The sequence below is a fragment of the Caenorhabditis elegans genome, chromosome V, assembly GCF_000002985.6.
Source record: "Caenorhabditis elegans chromosome V".
Taxonomy (NCBI): domain Eukaryota; kingdom Metazoa; phylum Nematoda; class Chromadorea; order Rhabditida; family Rhabditidae; genus Caenorhabditis; species Caenorhabditis elegans.
Window position 1 is genome coordinate 12,475,553 of NC_003283.11, and position 19,163 is coordinate 12,494,715.

The window sequence follows — 19,163 nt, forward strand, 5'->3', positions numbered from 1 at the left end:
GAACTCTGACTGATGAGTGAGCCAATTGAAATGTGTCATGCTTTAATGTTATCTTTTTTGTATTAAGAAATTTGATTGCATAAACTTCTGGAAGGTTCTGAAATATGTATTCTTGTTCTCAATCATTTTTCCAATGTGTTTTCCAATACTGTATTGTCTAGACTTCCCGCCAATGAGCTCTTCTTCTCACTTTTCAATGAAATGTATTGTATGACAAACGTTCGCATCTCGTCATTTTTTGAGAGCAACCGTGCTCTTTCATCTTATTTTGGAATTTACCTATTTCCTGAAATAATGTTTGATTGGAAGAGACGCAGAGATTGGGGCAGAACCGGAAAAGTTTTCGCGCACTGGACACAAAATATCGGGTTGCCCAGCACTCGTCTCTCTCGTTTTCTGACCGTCGAGAATCATTTCCGATTCCCGTCTTCAGGTGTCCAAATTTTTGATGTGTGCTCTTTTTTGTCGACTGTCATTATGTGTTTTGCTCTTTTCAGTGCATTTATCAAAAATGTTTACAGTTTATATTTGTTACGTTTTCATTTTAAAATTAGTGAGATAATTTTTGAAAAATGTTGAGTGTTCGAACTACGCCTCTTTCACAAATTCCAAACATTTTAAAATTTGAATTTGATTAGGAAAAGAGCAAACAAGAAAAATAGTCATCATGTTTCAAATTTAGAAATGTTTGAAGTTTTTTTTTGCCTATTACCGTATTATTTTTAGTTTTCAATGGTAACCAAACTCTGCAGAGATCTGATTTTTAAAATCTTTTCTTCGAATCTGAGAAAATGTTTGGAATTATTTTCATTAGATTTTAGAGGTACAAATTAAATTTTCACTAATTTTTCCAAATTATGCCAAATATCCAGTAAGTTTTCTTTTTTTTTCAAATCGAAAACTACTGTTGATTTTTTTTTCAATTTAAACTTTACTACTTTCGAGCCATATGTCCAATTCAGTGTGTGAATAAATATTGCTTTTTACATTTTCCTTCATTTTTTCCAATTTCACTTCGTCGCACTCTCGTTCATATACTGTTTTGCCATTTCTGTACTAACCCTCAACTATTACATTTATTCTCGTTCACTTCACTTTATCCATCTGGTTTTGTGGTTTATTCACCTCAAAATGTTTATGAAAGGAGTGTCTCTAGAAAAGTTGCAATATGACGAATAGGATGAATAATGACGTGCAAGTGATTTATATGGTGCGCATCGAACGAAGAATTTATTTGATTTTCCGTGACGTGTTCACATTTAAAAAATACTTGTTGGATCATTTTTCACAAAATAAGTTCCATTTCCAACTAGAGATGGCACAGTGGTAAGTTATTCTTACAAGAAGGTAATTCTTAATCGAATACATTCCCGTTCGACATCTTCATGTTTCAAGAATTGAAGGCTCAAAATCAAAAATTTTACATTTTAAAATCAGATTTTACTTTTTTTAATGTGTAGTTTATGTAGCTCCTCATTGTATATGATACTAATTTCTCAATTTTTCTAGCATTCTGTGACCGGACTGTTAAATATATGGAACTCATAGAAGCAAATGGAACCTTGCACTTTGATTAATTTAAGATAAACATAAAAAGGTCATTGAAGCATTAACCTCAAAGAATCCCCATTCTCTCAAGTTGATGATCATGTTGGCACAGGCATGCCAAAGAGTCATGTCTTGTTACATTACACAAATCCATTCTTTTTCGCTTTTTCCCTCAACATTTCTCACCGTCATTTCTACCTCTAACTGACGAGACGAGACACAACAATCTTCATTCATTTTCTGCTGCTCCGAAAGAGCTCAGAGCATCCATCTCTCGATGGCAGTGGTGGCGGCGGCCGGCAGGCTCAAGAAACCCGCGAACACAGTTAGAGAGTACACCGATCACGGAGTGAAAGATAGACTGATAGTGATGGAGCCAGATCCGGTGCGAGCCGCGCCCTAAGTTTTTTTCGCGTTTCCTGTGTTTCATTCCAATATCCTATGATTAATAATCTCATAAGTGTTTTTTGTTGTGGTCATCACATTATAAATCCTAGATAACCCACTTGAATATCGTATGGGCTTTTTCTTAACATCCTAGAAAACTCACTTAATCCTGAATCTTGTTTTGAAAAAGGATACATTTTCTATGATTTTTGAAAAATTTAACATGTTCTTTCTCAGAACATAATCACCAGAATTAATTTCTTTCTCATTACTCACATGGACTTAGCACATTTGACCACACGGACTTTTATTTTATAGCCTAGTGAAATCCTCGCTTTCTGTTCTTTCATCGGCTTTTCTAACGACTTGTACACTTTTCCCTTGTCTCGAGTAAAAGGGCACTTACGAATCGAATCCTCCACCCGCGATTCAAAATTCTTTTGTATGGTTTTGGTCTATTCCCCCGGATCCCCGTGGAGGGACGACCTCTACCATCTTCACCACTTATTATGAATACATCATCCTCTAGAATCAGAATTCGGAAGAAACATGACGAAACAGTCAAGTACCTTCACTTCCTTCACTTATACATCTTCTTTCTTCCTGGACCGCCCGTCTTCAAATCCATCCTCTTACCGTTGAAACCAGATACCTTGTTACTTTTTGCCAAAAGGTGTACATGGGCTTTTCCTCATTCTTGCCGACTGACAGCGTCGCGCCAAATCCAGTCAGAAACAGTCAATCAAAAGTAATAGCTTCGGTTGCTTATGCGCTAATTCTTCATCTCCTCCGACTGCCAACGCTTTTGCCCGTTCTTTCCCCTTCTTCACACCGTTCATCCTCATCTCCGACAACTTTATGGCTAATCTCGCCACAATAATTGCTATAATTCTCAAGAAATAACCAAAAAGTCATACAATTACAGGTGATGGTCGACTACTACCAACAGCCGCCATCATACCATCAGCCGGGCTACGACTACACTCAACAAGAGGAAGAATGGGACCGTGAAGGACTGTTAGATCCAGCATGGGAGAAACAACAGAAAAAGGTTAGCTTTTTCAAAAAATTTATAAAATTTATAAAATATGAAATTGTAGTTTCTGCACGATGAAATATTTTAAAAAATGCAGAGATCATAATTGAAAGTTTTTTGTTGCATTATTACTCTACTTTTGTATTAAAACTTGAGAACAATGCGGCTAGTAAAATAATTCGAAAATACAGTTCAGTATTGCATAATCAACAGATCCCCTGGAAAAATATGTAGTTTCGGAATGGAATACTTAAATTCTGACTGAAAAGAAATATCAAGCACTAAAAATCTTATATACTCAGGAGACATAGGTTCAGCTTTGACCCAAAACATATTTATTTTAATTTTTTAGCTTGGATCTGTTTAGTCAAAATATATTTATTTTAAGATCAAAAGCATGTTTCATCGGTTATTGAATGAGCACATACTAAACCATTGTTCATTAGGTGTTCCCTTGTTCATCATTTCTATCTCTCCCACTCACTTTTCAACCATCGTTCCATTCAACTTGATTTACTCGAAATATATGTGGTGATAAATGAGGATGCTCCACTCATTCTCAACACACATTCTCTCGTTTTTGCTCAAAAGCATGTGTTGATTCCGCCTGTTACACCTCTTCAGTAAGAGAGAATCCCTACTATCTTTTTCTTTTTTTTTTCTTCTTTGGCATCCTTGGATGTGGTGGACAAAAAACCGCGAGAGATAAGGATAACAGGTTGGAAAATGAGAATTTAGAGTCAGATGGAAGAGGGCACCCCTTGCCCCCTGAGAGGTTCATAATAGAGTGGGAGGATTTGGGGGAGAAAATGGAAGGGAAACAAGGTGAGCAAGTGACGATTCTCAAAAGTTGTAATTTGAGCTTAGAGAGGCTTGAGCTCAAAGAGTTAAGGAAACAAAACAAAAAACAAAAAAATAAAGATGCCATTGACACCTTCCAGTTTGTAACATTGACAGAAAACAAAAAGTACAATCGGCAGGGGAACGGGAAAGCGAAATTTGATATATTTTGAAATTTCCTAACCGGATATTTATGTATAATAAATTCCATTTTACTGAAGAATTTATTTTTAAAGAACAGTCGACTTTAAAAGTATTTGTTTTAATATCATCTATGCATACTATGAAAACAGATTTTCAAAAAAAGTTAATTTCTATTACTGAAATTTTCAGTTACCGTATCTCCTTTACTTTTCAAATTTTATATACATTTCAGACATTCACAGCCTGGTGCAACTCCCATCTTCGCAAAGCCGGAACCTCAATCGACACAATTGAAGAAGATTTCCGTAATGGGCTCAAACTTATGCTTCTTCTCGAAGTTATCTCTGGAGAACCACTTCCAAAACCAGATCGAGGAAAGATGCGTTTCCATAAAATTGCCAACGTGAATAAAGCTCTCGAGTACATCGAATCGAAGGGTGTCAAGTTGGTCTCCATTGGAGCTGAGGAAATTGTCGATGGAAATGTTAAAATGACTCTTGGTCTGATTTGGACCATCATTTTGAGATTTGCCATCCAGGATATTAACGTTGAAGGTGAGCTAGAAGAAGAAGATTTTCTTCATTATTAGTTGGTAGATTTCTCAAATGCTCTACTAAAAACTATTATAGTTTAATTTAAAATTATTAGAATGTCGCAAAACCAAGTGTTTTTAAACATATTTGAATTCTAAATGCTTATTATTTCATTTTTATAAAATTTCAATCAAAGTTCGTGCCCACAGTCTAGAAACAATGAGATACTGCAAACAAAATAATCTTCTCATCGGGTGCAGTTTTTGTAGAAATTCTCCATTTGTCAATCCTACGAAACCATCCAATTAATTACATTTTCAGAGCTCTCTGCTCGTGATGGACTTCTTCTTTGGTGTCAACGCAAGACTGCTCCATACAATAATGTGAATGTGCAGAACTTCCACAACTCATGGAAAGATGGACTTGCCTTCTGCGCTCTCATTCATCGTCATCGTCCAGATTTGTTGGACTACAGCCAACTTCACAAGGGAGATCCAATTCATAATTTGAATTTGGCCTTCGATATTGCCGAGAAGCATCTTGATATTCCAAAAATGTTGGACGCCGAAGGTGAGTTTTAAAAAAAATATTTTTCAAAAACTACACCAGTTACTTATGATTCTTGAACCAAACTAGGAAATTTAAGGAAATCTCTGAAAATTGAGTATAAAATTTGAAAAAATACAGACGTTTCACGTCATCCGGATGAGAAGTCCACGATGACATATGTCTCGTGCTTCTATCACGCATTCCGTAACATGCGTGATCCTCCACCACCAGTTATTCGCCAACCACCACCACAGCGTGTTGTTGTTGCTCCACCTCCAGAGAGGGATTGGAGAAAAGATGTGAGAATCTGAAAGTGTGGATTTGAATTATTTCCAGTTACTGTATCTGTCATAAGATAAAAGTTCAAAATAAATGTCCATTGTCCTTGTCTCTTAATTTATAGTGGTATTCTTGTTTTTAATCGTTGAAACTGAAACTCAATAACACAAAGTTGTTTTGCTTTTTTTTAAATAATTATCTTCCGATTTTTATTTGATCCTAATGTTTTCTGTGTTTAACTTTAGATATGGCAAACTCACAGCCGGATGAAAAAGCAGTGATGACCTATGTTTCATGTTACTACCATTACTTCAGTGGAATGCGTAAGGTTTGTTGTGATTTTTTGAGTTCATTTGAGTGATTTATGAATGTTCAATTATTCGGTTCTTCAATTGTAAAAGTTATTCTTTTTTAGGCGGAGACTGCTGCTAACCGTATCTGCAGAGTTTTGAAAGTCAACCAAGAAAATGAAAAGATGATGGAGGATTATGAAAATTTGGCTTCTGATGTGAGTTGTAGTTTTTGTATATCGTTTACTAAAATTTACTTTGCTTAATTGAAATTTAAAATTTAAATATTTTTATTGGAAACAATAGTTTCGGCTAGCCCTAGCCGCGCCGCAGACAAAAACGTATACTCATAAAATTATATTTAAAATTTGAAATTTCAGCTTCTCGCCTGGATCAATCGCTGGATGCCATGGCTTGCTAACAGATCGACTGATGACACCCTTCAACAGGCCCAGCAAAAGCTCGAGGACTACCGTAACTACCGTCGTCGCGAAAAGCCACCACGTATTGAAGATAAGGGACGTCTTGAAACACTTTTCAATACACTTCAGACCCGTCTTCGTTTATCCAATCGTCCAGCTTTCCTTCCACGCGATGGTCATCTTATCAAGGATATCAATGCTGCATGGGCTGGTCTTGAAGATTCCGAAAAAGGATTCGAAGAGTGGCTCCTTTCTGAAATCATGCGTCTAGAACGATTGGAACACTTGGCTGAGAAATTCCGTCGCAAGTGTGCTCTTCATGAGGAATGGGCCCATGGAAAGGAAGATGCTCTTCGTAGCAACGATTGGAGAAGTTGTGGACTTTACAAGATCAAGGCTCTTCGGAAAAGACATGAAGCATTTGAAAGTGATCTTGGAGCTCATCAAGACCGTGTTGAGCAAATTGCGGCAATTGCCAGAGAGCTCAACAACCTCCGTTATCCAGATATTGGTCCAATCAATGCACGTTGTCAAGCAATTTGCTCTCAATGGGATCGTCTTGGACAACTTTCCTCAAAGAGACGTGAGACTCTTGAAGATGCTGAAAGAATTGCCGAACGTCTCGATTCACTCTATTTGGACTTCGCCAAGCGTGCTGCTCCATTTAACAACTGGCTTGATGGAGCTCGTGAAGATCTTGCTGACTTGGTAATTGTTCATGAAATGCGCGAGATTGAAGAGCTCGTCAATGCTCATGATCAATTCAAATCTACATTGGGAGATGCTGATCGCGAGTTTTCAAGCATCAATCAAATCGAGCATGAAGTTGAACATCTTGTCACTTCACATGGACTTGATCGTGAATTACTCCGCAACCCATACACTGATCTATCAGCTTCCGATATTCGCAGAAAATGGGGAGAGGTTCAAAATTCAGTGCCAAGAAGAGATTCGCAGCTTCAGGCCGAGTTGAAGAGACAGCAAAGTGAGTCTTAGAACAAAAATATTATAAAAATTACAACACCGAATTTTCATATTTTCAGACAACGAACGTCTCCGTACAATCTTCGCCGAGAAGGCTAATCAAGTGGGACCATGGCTTGAGAGAGAACTCGAACAAGTTCTCGCTATCGGACTTGGTGGTCGTGGGCGTCTTGAAGATGCAATCCAACAACTTCGTTCTATTCAACGAAATGTTCTCGGATACAAACCAAATCTTGATGAGCTTGAACGAGTTCATCAAGAAATGCAAGAAAACTTTGTATTTGAAAACCGTAAATCTCGTTACTCAATGGAATCGCTTCGTGTCGGATGGGAAACTCTCCTTACCAGTATCAACAAAACGATTAATGAATTCGAAAATCAAGTATTGCTCCGTGACAGTAAAGGAATCAGTGAAGAACAAATCGCTGAGTTCCGTGCGTCATTCAGTCATTTTGACAAGGAACGTGCTGGTTTGGACCCTGAACAACTTAGGTGGGTGTTTTGTGTATTCACATGACACAGTTCATTGTATAAAATATTCTGTCTGTACCGGACGTTGCCCACGTGTCTAAACTTGTGTTATTCGTGTTATTCTATTCAATACTTTTTCAATTATTTTCAGATCTTGCCTCATTTCCGTTGGCTATACGATCAGACCAGGACGTGAAGGCGATGCGGAACTTCATCGTGTTTTGGCACACGTTGATCCAAACCGGATGGGACGTGTACCATTTGAGGCATTCCTCGATTTCATGACCAAAGAAAACTCGGATCAAGATACGGTTGAACAGATGATTGATTCATTCAGAATACTTGCATCTGGAAAGGTTTGTGGTTAATCTTTAAGAAAATTAATAGAAATTGTTTGAATAAGTTCTGAGGGAAAACGGCTCAAACTAGCCAATCCTTAGAGAGCAACTCACGCCTACTCCGCTTCTACTTTCACAGGCTCTTGCCCTGAAAACGGCTCACAAGAATTGAACATTTCTAGTTCAAAAACATAATTATTTAAATTAAAAAGAAAGTTTAAATAAATATTTTTTTAGTTAAAAATAAGCTATGTAGTGAATGAAACATCCAAAACTTTTACTAAAACGCACTGGCAAAGTGGATGTTAAGGTTACCGAAAATCTTGAAATTACGAAAATTTTTGATCAATTTTGGAAACTCAAAATAATCTATTGAATCAAATGTTTGCTTCACTTCATTCCAGCTCCTCGTGAGTTTTTTAAAAATTTAAATCCGATAAGTCCCTCAATTTGAAGAACATTGGAACGATTCAAACTTTTTGAGTGAATTTTAATCATATTGATCTCAAATGGTGAAATTTCAGACATTCATAACCGCTGATGAATTGGAACGAGAATTACCACGCGATCAAGCAGCTTACTGTATGGCACGAATGGCTCCATCAAGGGAACCAGGAGCACCACCACGATCATTCGATTACGTCACATTCAGTCGTAGTCTTTATTCACAATAATTGACATTTTTTGTTTATTTTTGAAAAATTTAAAAATTTCTATGAACCTCTTTCCTTTTAAATTTACATAATCTCGTTTTCATCTTTCTTGTCCTTCATATTCTTTCAATGTTTCCCTATACAGTGTCTCCCCAAGCACACATATTTTTTGGTAACTACAGTAATCTTTTTTCATAGTGTATATACCTTATTAACATGTTTTTTCTGGCTTTCCCCCAATTTTTCAATACTTTAAAGTTATTCAAGGCATCGGTGACAAAATTACCGGACACAAAATGAAACCAACATATTACTGCGCGAATCTTTTTGTCTTTTCTTTTTGAGATCGTTAGAGTTTTACTAGTTTTTATTTTTCTAATTTCATCCATTTTCTCTGCTAATAAATTATAACTAATAATTTTATTAGAATCGTTTATCGGGCATCTCTATTATTGGAAAGTTTTTGGTTTTTGGAAAGAAGGTACAGTTAAAAGTTATTTTGATAAAATTAAACAAGATGCTGAGATGCCAGAATATTTTCAAGATTCTGAATGAACAAGCAGGCATTAAAATATATATTTTTCTCGAAAGTTAAAAAAAAAATTTTTGAGTATTTTCAGAAATTCAATTTTATTGTAGGCAGTTGTGAGTTAGTGATGCTCCTATTTTTCTAACTATTGAGAGAACATTTTTCCAAGAATATCAGTTATTATCAGTTTTAATTTCCGGTACAGTAGATTACAAGAAAACGATTTTGCTCCTCCTCCTACAGAGTCCGCCCATTTTTCGAAGCTCATTAAAAAATATTTCTCATTCGTTTGAGTTTTTTTAGCTGCGAAATGGATAATATCCTGAGATATGGCTCGGTGGAGGGAATACCTTTGTACAATTGCAGATTAGTGATTTATTTGTTTTTTTTTGTTTAATTTTTCAAATTTCAGTGCACACACTTCTGAAGAATGGTCAGAACTGAAGGGGACAAAATGGCCAGTTTTGGGTGCATGTCAATCGGCATATGGAATTATGATCGATGTGAGTTAGTATATTTAATTTATAGTATTTGGACGTAATTTTAAGATTCTTTACTTGCCTATTCTTTCGATCATCTTTGAAAAAGACAACTTCAAAATGTCTTGTTTCAAAATCATGTATCTTCTTGGAATTATTGACTTCATGATTACCTACGTAAATTCAATCCTTACCGGATGGCTTGCCATGAAAGGTGCAGTGTACTGTACACATCCAAACATCATTTACATCTCTGGAATGGTTGTGTGTGCTTTATGGTGTAGCTCTTGCATGACTGCTCTTTTGTTAGTGGCAAATCGATTGTTGGGAATGACAAAGCCATCTTTAGCAGTGAAGCTTTTTGAAGGGTTCTTTAACTTTTAGAATCTCATAAACAAATTGTACACCATTTTCCAGAAGAAAAACATATATCGCATTGACGTTCCCCATACTCTACTTCATCTACTTTCTGTTCACAGCTCCTTTGGTTTTCAATTCAAAATACCTTGCCTGGTTCTACACTCCAATGATCTTTGACGATGGAGCAACTGAATATTTCAATCACTCTCATACAATCAACAACTTCCTGATTGTTACCTTGACATGCGTTGTCTACACTCCCTTCCGGTGGGTTATTGGATCAAACTTGAAAAATGTGAAGAACGCTAACGCATCTCAACTTCAAAATACGGTAAGGGTATTTAGGTATTTCATCTGATTTTCAAAAAACAAATTTTCAGAAAACCCAAGTGTTTCTCCAATCAACCTTGATCTGTGCAGCAAATCAAGTATGTGCAGTGATCTACGTCGTAATGAATGTCACGGAAGTTCCAAATTGGCTCATAATGTTTGCTCATTTCACTTGGGAATTCATTCATGGTGCTCCTGTCTTCATCTATCTTGCTCTGAATCGAATGATTCGTGAAAGATTCTTGGAAAAAATGCACTGGATGAAAGGTGGAGCACTTCGAGAAACCACATCAATGATGCCTATTAAGAAATCCGTTTCGACTCCAGTCGTGATTATAAATTAACTATCGCTGTCTAATTTTTTTAAACTTTAAGTTTTTTCTTCTCGCATTTTTCATTTTACTTACAGACTTATTTTATTTTGCAGTTAGTAATCAGTTTTTAAATTGTACATATACATTCAGGTCGTCATATAAATTTGGAACATTTTTTTAGTTGCTTCAATTTCAAATAACCACCTTAACTTGAAAATTTGAAAAGCGGGAGACAGGAAATATTATATAAATGGGAAGGGATTATTGGGATATTCGTATATTATAAATTTTAGACTTGAAAAACATACTACTGTTGGATCTTACCTAGAATAATGATCCCTGTAGTCACAATCTGAAACTCGAATAGTTTCAATTGTTCCTGTTATGAAAAGTAGTCCAAATCATAGTCAGACATGCAATCAGATGAAATTCCGACAACCCGATTGCCGAAAATATTGGAATCCGGAAAGTAATGGACGCTTACACGTCTAGAGGTATACTCAATTGTAAAGGGGCATGCTGTCCACATAGCCATATCCGATGACTTACCCAACTCACGCAACATACTGTCTTGCAGTCTTACAATAAAAAATTAGTGTTGCATGCAACATTTTTAGAGGAAATAAGACATTTGTTTATGAATTGTTGTCAGTTTTTCTTCAATCTGATCCATACGAATGTATAATTTTCACATAACACAGCGACCTTGATCATACAGTTTTCATTTTCCGTTTCAATTATTCAATGTAAACAAAGTATTTTCAAAGAACATACGGAAAGGCCAAACACCAACAACTTTTAAAAGTTTCTTTCCCTGATAGTTGACAGTAATTCAACAAAGAAACTCAATTTTACATTAATCCCTAATTTCCGTTACCAGAGAGCCCATCACTTCAAACTTTTGACCCTCTTATATCTGTACTTATCCACATTGGTTATCTCGTTTTATTGACTTCCGGTGTTCACCCGTCAAGTACCAGATCTCTTGTCGGATAATAATCACAAATGTAAATAAACAGAATGTTTAACAAGATACTGTATCATCCTTAACTGTTCAATTACCCTTTTTTTCAAGTTTCTATTTTCCAATTCTCCTACTTTTCAACTTCCGTGCTTCTATAGATAAATATTGACTTTTTTCCTCGTTTTTCCCATTTCTCACTAAACAATAATGTTGAAATGTTTTAAAGCTGCTTCCGACTGTACGAAGAGCAGAAGTGTGTGGGAATGTCAATTGAAGGACTGCTTGGATCGGTGTCTCGGTGTATTTGGAGATATGACCAGGTCGGTGAAAGTTCAAATATGAAAACGAGAGAAATATCAATTACAGGATTATTCCGATCGACTTCACACTACTGTTACATCGAATATACTTGTGGCGCTGGCCGGTGTGGCAAGTTGGAAGACATGGGCTGGAGGGTCACCAATTGAATGTGCGATTCCTGCAATGTTTTCAGAAAGTGTTTCAGCGGTCAGTGACAACAAGATGTTGCTTTTTAAAATTTTTAGCTCTAAATCTGTTGAATTTTGAGTTTTATGTAAATTATGTAGATATGTAGGTTATGTATATAATTTGGTTTATTTCGAAAATATTCACAGTGAACGTAATTAGTTTCAAGATGCCAACAAAAAAAGTGTGTCTGTTAAAATTGCTTAAAGTTTACCATTGCAAACACTGTTTGCTCCAAAGAATTCATGTCTCTGCACTCTATCAATGATTCAAAAGTTTTTGTAAACACCTAAACGTCTTTAACGACCTAACAATTTCCTTTTGAAGCGGCGGCTCGTTTTTTGAAACACATTGTATATTTAAAACTGTACTTTATTGTTCTATTTAAAAATCTAATAGAAAAATCAAATTTTTGTTAAATTTCTTGTTCTGAACTGTTCAATAAAATCTAAAATTCGATCTTCTTCTACTTTTTCTAAATAATCTATAAATCAACCAGTTCGTAATGATATTTTCTTTTCTCAGCTAAGACGCAGACTTGAAACACAAATTGAAAACAGTCATACTCTTCGATTCACCCCCGCCAAATGGTTACCTTTTGTTCCTTTTGGTCGCAACGTACTTGGGAGACTTAGAGAAAATGAGAAATTGAAATTGTTTGGTACGCTATTTAGTTTCCACCCGTCGTTTTTTATTGTTTATTGCTCATGTGGCTCTGCTCTAGATCACACATTTACGAGCCGTTGATCAGTCTGTGTCTCTTCTACAATTCACACTCTCTCATCTTATTTTGTTGTTGTGTCTAATCATCTCTATATCCTCATATCTCACTGTCAGTTAAACAATTCTCGTTGACAAGATTGTTTGCAAATCATCACTTTCCCATATACTTTTCAATGCCTTTCTATGTTTGTTTCGCTCCTCCAAAACGGTCTCCACCACCTGCTTTTCAAAATATGAAAGAATGAAAATGCAATGGAGGCTCAATTGTACTATGCATTGTGTTTTTTGTGTTTTTATTGGGTCTTTCTATTATGTTATGCACTGCGATTGCTTACCGTAATGATCTATCTATAATCATCTAGGTTCCTACGGAATGTCCTGGTTATGGCATTGTCTGAGATTCTGCTCGAACATTGCATGAAGCTGAATTCTTGCAATTTTCGATTATGAACTAGTGCTGCAATTTATTGAGTTTTTCTTGGCCAGTCTTTGTCAGTTTTTAATTCAAATGTTCAAGGAGTGAGAAAACTTTAGTCAAAGCTTACACAGAGGTCACTCTCCTTGATCAACTTTATTATTGCTTGTAAGAAAGTAGATCTTAAGAGCTTCCATGAAAAAAGTTTTTACTTGAATGCCGGAAAAACCGTAATTTAGATTAAAGGCCTAAGTTTCTTTTGCATCTACACCTTTGGTTCACAGAAGGTGGAATGTGTGATAAATGTGAATAAGTACCTATTTGGCCTTTGCCTCCAGCTTGCCCAAGTTTGGCACAAGTTTGGCCCAGCTTTTGCCAGCTTCTGAACCAAGTTAATTTGTTTTGGATGAAACTTGAGCAAGAAGTCGCCAGCGAATGTCGAGTTTGGTAACCAAACTGTTGTCTACATTAGAGACCGCAATGAAACGAAAACAATTATTCATTTCCTGCATAAATTTTTATATTCTTCCTGATGCTTTATCCTTCTTCAGCTCCACCTATTCATCACGTGGTATGCTCTTTTGAATTATGCATAGTTCACTGCATAACCGGCAGATCAAACTTCAAAAACATTTAGCAATAATTTGTTTGTTCCGTTTGGACATGAAAACAACTTTTTTTTTTCAAATATAAGTATGCATTTTAGAAAAAAGTTTCGACCCGAAACATTTTAAAACTATTTGATTATATTACATTTTACTTTTTCTGACTCTGATTCCTCTTTCTTTTTAACTCTACGTTCAACCTCATAGTCAATCCTCTCAAATTTTCAGTCATCATGGTGATGATCGAAACATTCCTCGGAATGGCGAAATATCTTTCGCCACGAGAGGACGATGATTGGTCAGATCGATTGAATTATCTGATGACTCCGAATATTTTATTGGCATTCTCTGTGCTCATCTCATTCAAACAATTCGGAGGCAGACCAATCGAATGCATGTTTCCTAACAAATTTCCTGGCAGTTGGGAACAGGTAGATATCATTACTGTAGTATTTTTTGGGTCTAAATATTTTATCGGCTAACCTCTTTCTAGCGCTATAAATATTTTTTGAAAGTTGGATTCATGCGCTGGAAAGACTGTAAGAATTTCCAAATTGTTCTGGCTCTGAGATCAAGATTATCCAAAATTGATTTTCCTATGAATCTTTTTATCAAGCTCTATCAATTCTCAATTTCAGTACGCGGAAAACTATTGTTGGTCCCAGGATACGTATTTTGTCGAGCCAACACAGGATGTATCCCTTTTGAAAAAAGAAGAGAGGTTTATATATTTCATTTGCTTATTTTAAATTTGTTTTAAGTTTTTTTATGAATAAAAACAATATTTCAGATATACACCGGATCGACAGCTGTCTTATTATCAATGGGTTCCATTCTTTCTTCTACTGCAGGCTGCATTTTTCAGAGCTCCAAGTTATCTTTGGAAGTATTTCTCAAATCATTCAGGTATTTAAACTTTTATTGATTTTACTAAACGTAAGCCTAAAATTTTTAAGGAATTCGAATTCATGAAGTGGTAGAAAAAGCGAAAGATTCTGCAAATGTTGAAGAAGAAGTTCGAGAGAAGAATATTCTAATTTTAAAGAGACACTTGTCAAGTGCTCTCAGATTCCAGGCTAATATGGAGAGAAAGAAAGTACAAGTACATAAAACTGTAACTTTTCTCAATTTTCAATACTCTTCTGGTTTCATTTCGTGGATTTATCTCTTCACCAAAGTGCTCTATTTTTTGAATGTATTTGCTCAGTTGTACCTGATGAATTAGTAAGTTTGATTTAATTCAAAAATATAAGTTCCATTATCAAGCTTGGGGCTTATAGGAAGGTGTTTTGTCATCTAAAACGCGTGAAAACCTTAATTTTTGAAAGTGTGACATCAAGATAGTTTTTTAGTATAGCTCTTGTACAGATTCATGAAGTTCAAACTCCCATTCCTGCGGTTTTCATATTTTTTATATTCTTTCAAGTACTATTATAAATATATAGATTTTAATAAATCGTAAGAGAATTATGAAAATAAGAGTTTAAAATTACAGTAGTGTCGAGACCTGGTACCGTATTTTTTGCGCAAAAATTGCAAACTTGGCGTGTGGGTAATATGGCTAAATTTCAGTTTCCTGGGCACTAATAGACATCATTGGTACGGATTTGGAGTTGTTCAGGACATTGTTCAAGGTGAACCATGGGAGAGAAGTGGTTACTTTCCCAGAGCTGCTGTTTGCGATTTTGAGGTGATTTCTACCATTTTCAGAAAATAAAAACTAACGCTGTTTCTTCATCTAGGTCCGTCAAGTTGCCAATATTCAAAGATATTCGGTTCAGTGTGTTCTTGTGATCAATATTTTCAATGAGAAGATTTTCGTTTTGTTGTGGTTTTGGTGAGTACACATTATTTTATTTAGAATTATAAATTGAAAACCATTTGTTTAAATTATTGAATCTAAAACATCAAAGCCTTGTTTCTTTTCTCTTTCCAAAGTTGAATTTCTTACGCCCCGCCCATCTCACACGAGACAAGCGGTGGAGAGCGAAACCCGCCAAGTGTCGGGCGCGCTTGAACACTACCATCAGTGTCTCACTAAAATCATTGCTTCTGTGATCGACAACAAACCCAGCTCTCTGAATGATTGTGAGGTTAAGAAAACAGCTGAGAAGCGCTGACAAAAAAATTTTGGTATTACATCTCTTACAAGGAAAGGAAGTCAATCTAGTATCGGACTTTAAATTGAGACGCATGTCATTTGAAAGCTTATGGTTATCCTAGATCACCACAAAAATTTTAGCGGCGGAACTCAACTCTGAACCCCTGAAAGCGCCATCTGAAAATTTTTCTCTGTGCCCTCCTAGTTTTCAATACTATTTCGTATTTATTCCTTTTACATATACAAAAATCATCTTCAATATTTATAAAATGGTTCAAAACATTGAAAACAATAAAAAACAGGGATTGATGGCCAAATGGTAAATGCTTGGTAAAACGGAATAAAGGTCTCGTGTTCGATTCTTTCAGTGGCAATTTTTTTTTAAATTTTTAAAAATTGCAATCGCGCCCTGAATTTTTATAGCTAACTTTTAAACATTTTATTTAGTAAAAATTAATTGCATGTGAACCAAGGAACCATTTAATTGAATAATCTCAAAAAAATTTTTTTTTGGGATTTAAAACTTTCGAACTCAAAATTTCCAGTCCCACATATTTGACCGAAAGTAGGAGCATGGCTTGTGTTTGGGTAATGTAATATGTTGCACCGATGCTTTTTGAAGGTTTGAATATGGCTTCGGACCTTTTTGTGAAAGAAAAACGTTTTCAAAGGTACATCCATTACATATTTGAAGCAATTTTTAAGCTTAAAAACCACCTCATATTCGGTGCAAAAGGCTCAATTGGAAGAAATTTGTACCTTTTTATATGCCCCGATACAAAAAAATAGTTTTGAAAATTTTTCAAAAAAAAAATTTTTTTGACCAAAAATTTGGCTTCCGTGGACCGCAAAAATTTCAGATTTTTTGCAAAAAAATAAAAATTTCCAAAAAGCTTCCACATTCTTTGTTTGACCCTAAAGACCCCCAAAAACAATTTTTAACCGCTCATAGCCACTTTTAAGGCCATTTACTTGACCTAGAATTCAGCAAAAAAATGCACTGGAGCACTTTCAGATGGCTCTTTCAGGGGTTCAGAGTTGAGTTCCGCCGCTAAAATTTTTGTGGTGATCTAGTCTAAACATAAGCTTTCAAATGACATGCGTCTCAATTTAAAGTCCGATACTAGATTGACTTCCTTTCCTTGTTAGATGCTCATAATTTATTTTAGGTACGTGATTCTTCTTCTTTCGTCGACTGTTTCACTTGTCCAATGGTTCATCGTTCTCGTTTTTCCATGCTTTTCAAAATGGTTCGTCAAACAGCATCTGGCTCTCAGCACTCTTCAGAATTTCAATCAACGAAACAGTCGGCGTGAAGATTCTGATGTTTCTAAGTTTGTGACACAGTACCTGCATAAAGATGGTGTTTTTGTGCTTCGAATGGTATCATCACATGCTGGAATCATTTTCGCAACAGACTTGGTGCAGGCTTTATATGAAGCATACGATTTTCAAGATAAAAATGTGAGTTTTTGTAATCTATCGAAGCCTTAAAAATATATTTTACAAATTTCAGAAAGACGTTCAAGGAAGCCCAGTCAGCGATGATCTACAGACAATCAGCACTGGAGCAGAATCTTCGATTCGACAACGGAAGACTAGAAAAGGAAGTCGTATAGAATACAAGGTAAATTGAAACAAAAATATTATTTCATCTGTAAGTTTTATTCAGGCTGGATTTCCAATCAGTACAAGTTTGATGCCTGATAAAGATGATATTGAGTCAAGCTCCACGTCTTCTGAAGAAGATCAAAAGCGCGTCAGCAATGTTATCACTAATATCTAGTTCACGATTAAATTGTTCAAGGCAATCCAGCTAACCTAAATACGGGTTGATCCTCACGAAAAACCATTTTAATATTGAATTTCACTTTGCGTTCCCATTCACTTTGCTATTGAACTTGTACAAAAATAAAGAATATTAATTGTTTTAAAAAATCATAAAAACAATCAACAAAACAAAAATGGAAGAAATCTACCTACGTTAGACCAATCTTGATCTTGAAAATTGGAATTTACACAAATAAAAATTCAAACTGGAACTAAATACGACGAATCTTGCGTGGCCGTGGTCCAAGTTCGCACAATGGAGTGTGATCGGAGATGCTGACAACATGAACACCAGCAACTGTGAGACCTTTGACACATGTCATACGTCCGGGTCCAAGACCTTTAACTTGTACTCGAACAGTTCGAATTCCTCTTCTGACAAGTCTCTGTCCGGCTGCAACTCCAGTTGTCTGACCGGCGATTGTTGTCTTCTTTCTGGCATTTTTGAATCCCTCCAGCCGGCATGACGTTGATGTGATTACTTCGTTCTGAAACAGAATTGATATTATTTTTTTAAAGGCCGCTTTAAAATACCCAAAATAGTCTAAATTTCAGAAACACTGCCAAAGAAAAACGGAAAAAATCGATAAATAATGAAAAATCCAACTTTTAAAAAAGCGATTATCTCAGCTATGGTAATTTTGAAGCGAATTTAAGGAAATTTAGCCAAAATTGAGAACATCGCATTTTAAAAGTTGAATCCTTCCCTTTTTGGTAAAGTTTTTTTTCGAAAGAGAAAAGTCTTTTCGCCAAAACACGAAAAAAAACTGAAGACTTAAAATTTTGTAATATGTATTGGAACGTTTTTTTGTAAAATTTAAATATCTTGATTAAAATTTAAAATTTTTATAACGTCTTTTTTTTTTGAAAAAATTAAAATTTAGTTTTTCAGTATATCAGTATTTTTGCTTTTTTCGCTCACTTTTTTTTTGAAAAATAAATGTTTTTTAGTCGGGAGAAGGAAAAAAACAAGTTTTTTTTTTGGAAAAATTCGATGTTTTGTTTTTTGATCCAAAATTCAAACAAAATTTTTGAGACGGCCCTGATGACGTCACATTTTAAAATAATTTCGCCGCAATTTCAGTAGATCTACTAGATACCGTATTCACCTTATTATCCATAACAGTGACTAATGTGTTATTTTTGCTAGCACGAATATAAACCAATGGCAGCTCGTGATACGCAACTCCATCAAATTGTTGTTTCAATGTCTCAGCAGTCGGAAGGCGAGCGTCTATAGATGAAGTATTGACTGCAGTCTGAATTCCAGCTCCTGTTGTTCCTTCCATTGTTTCTACTTGTCCTGTTCCAATTCTAGTTCCTTGTCTATGTGCATCACGAATACTATCTGCTGCTCGAATTGAAGCATGGATTGCTCTGTTTTGTTGAATTTCCATCGATTGGCTTGCAGTCTGTAGGCACATACGACCCAAGTCACTTACAAGACGGCGGAGAGACATCTGAAATTAAATTAAATGCTTCTATCAACAGAAAGTAGATAGTAAATAAAAAATATATAAACTAGGCTTGGAAACCTATTAGAATAGTAAGAT

The 19,163-nt window shown here is 35.6% G+C and overlaps 4 protein-coding genes and 7 non-coding genes across 17 annotated transcripts; 4 read left to right on the forward strand and 7 right to left on the reverse strand.

Annotated features, from left to right (window-relative positions):
- Positions 1–246: 246 nt before the first annotated feature.
- Positions 247–375, reverse strand: W04D2.8. The gene has a single exon (NR_069764.1). It is a non-coding gene; the product is annotated as an Unclassified non-coding RNA W04D2.8 (non-coding RNA).
- Positions 376–2,548: 2,173 nt separating this feature from the next.
- On the reverse strand, positions 2,549–2,830 carry W04D2.10. Its single transcript, NR_069765.1, has one exon. It is a non-coding gene; the product is annotated as an Unclassified non-coding RNA W04D2.10 (non-coding RNA).
- A 28-nt stretch (positions 2,831–2,858) lies between these two features.
- On the forward strand, positions 2,859–8,897 carry atn-1 (Alpha-actinin, sarcomeric; the record flags this gene model as incomplete). 4 transcript variants are annotated; one of them, NM_073727.5, is made up of 9 exons in its annotated part: positions 2,859–2,986; positions 4,188–4,509; positions 4,810–5,058; positions 5,562–5,644; positions 5,732–5,824; positions 5,987–7,013; positions 7,072–7,504; positions 7,635–7,839; positions 8,346–8,897. In NM_073727.5, 9 exons carry the CDS (start codon positions 2,864–2,866, stop codon positions 8,493–8,495), a joined length of 2,685 nt encoding a protein of 894 aa, NP_506128.1. The 4 variants fall into 4 exon arrangements, with proteins under 4 accessions (NP_506128.1, NP_506127.1, NP_001256423.1 ...); NM_073726.7 differs by lacking the exon at positions 5,562–5,644 and adding an exon at positions 5,176–5,336 and having other exon boundaries at positions 2,861–2,986; positions 8,346–8,892; NM_001269494.3 differs by lacking the exons at positions 2,859–2,986; positions 5,562–5,644 and adding an exon at positions 5,176–5,336 and having other exon boundaries at positions 4,278–4,509; positions 8,346–8,495.
- On the reverse strand, positions 3,709–3,855 carry W04D2.9. Its single transcript, NR_069766.1, has one exon. It is a non-coding gene; the product is annotated as an Unclassified non-coding RNA W04D2.9 (non-coding RNA).
- Positions 8,898–9,332: 435 nt separating the features above from the next.
- Positions 9,333–10,516, forward strand: srt-39 (Serpentine Receptor, class T; the record flags this gene model as incomplete). 3 transcript variants are annotated; one of them, NM_001047710.1, is made up of 5 exons in its annotated part: positions 9,333–9,373; positions 9,416–9,506; positions 9,552–9,850; positions 9,900–10,173; positions 10,223–10,516. In NM_001047710.1, 5 exons carry the CDS (start codon positions 9,333–9,335, stop codon positions 10,514–10,516), a joined length of 999 nt encoding a protein of 332 aa, NP_001041175.1. The 3 variants fall into 3 exon arrangements, 2 of the variants coding, with proteins under 2 accessions (NP_001041175.1, NP_001309669.1); NM_001322589.1 differs by lacking the exon at positions 9,333–9,373 and having other exon boundaries at positions 9,498–9,506; NR_003176.1 differs by lacking the exon at positions 9,552–9,850 and having other exon boundaries at positions 9,333–9,506.
- Positions 10,517–11,681: 1,165 nt separating this feature from the next.
- Positions 11,682–17,717, forward strand: inx-11. 2 transcript variants are annotated; one of them, NM_001373129.3, is made up of 10 exons: positions 11,682–11,770; positions 11,817–11,957; positions 14,318–14,400; positions 14,470–14,585; positions 14,636–14,903; positions 15,252–15,369; positions 15,422–15,516; positions 16,950–17,244; positions 17,297–17,407; positions 17,453–17,717. In NM_001373129.3, exons 1-10 carry the CDS (start codon positions 11,714–11,716, stop codon positions 17,564–17,566), a joined length of 1,398 nt encoding a protein of 465 aa, NP_001359736.1. In that variant the 5' UTR covers positions 11,682–11,713; the 3' UTR covers positions 17,567–17,717. The 2 variants fall into 2 exon arrangements, with proteins under 2 accessions (NP_001359736.1, NP_001256426.1); NM_001269497.3 differs by lacking the exons at positions 11,682–11,770; positions 11,817–11,957 and adding an exon at positions 13,908–14,110.
- W04D2.11 lies at positions 11,812–11,961 on the reverse strand. The gene has a single exon (NR_069767.1). It is a non-coding gene; the product is annotated as an Unclassified non-coding RNA W04D2.11 (non-coding RNA).
- Positions 12,397–12,578, reverse strand: W04D2.12. Its single transcript, NR_069768.1, has one exon. It is a non-coding gene; the product is annotated as an Unclassified non-coding RNA W04D2.12 (non-coding RNA).
- On the reverse strand, positions 15,650–15,794 carry W04D2.14. Its single transcript, NR_069769.1, has one exon. It is a non-coding gene; the product is annotated as an Unclassified non-coding RNA W04D2.14 (non-coding RNA).
- Positions 15,728–15,794, forward strand: W04D2.7. Its single transcript, NR_002677.1, has one exon. It is a non-coding gene; the product is annotated as a small nucleolar RNA W04D2.7 (small nucleolar RNA).
- On the reverse strand, positions 17,687–19,070 carry mrps-11 (Ribosomal protein S11; the record flags this gene model as incomplete). Its single annotated transcript, NM_073730.5, has 2 exons — positions 17,687–18,098; positions 18,720–19,070. 2 exons carry the CDS (start codon positions 19,068–19,070, stop codon positions 17,823–17,825), a joined length of 627 nt encoding a protein of 208 aa, NP_506131.1. The 3' UTR covers positions 17,687–17,822.
- Positions 19,071–19,163: the final 93 nt, after the last annotated feature.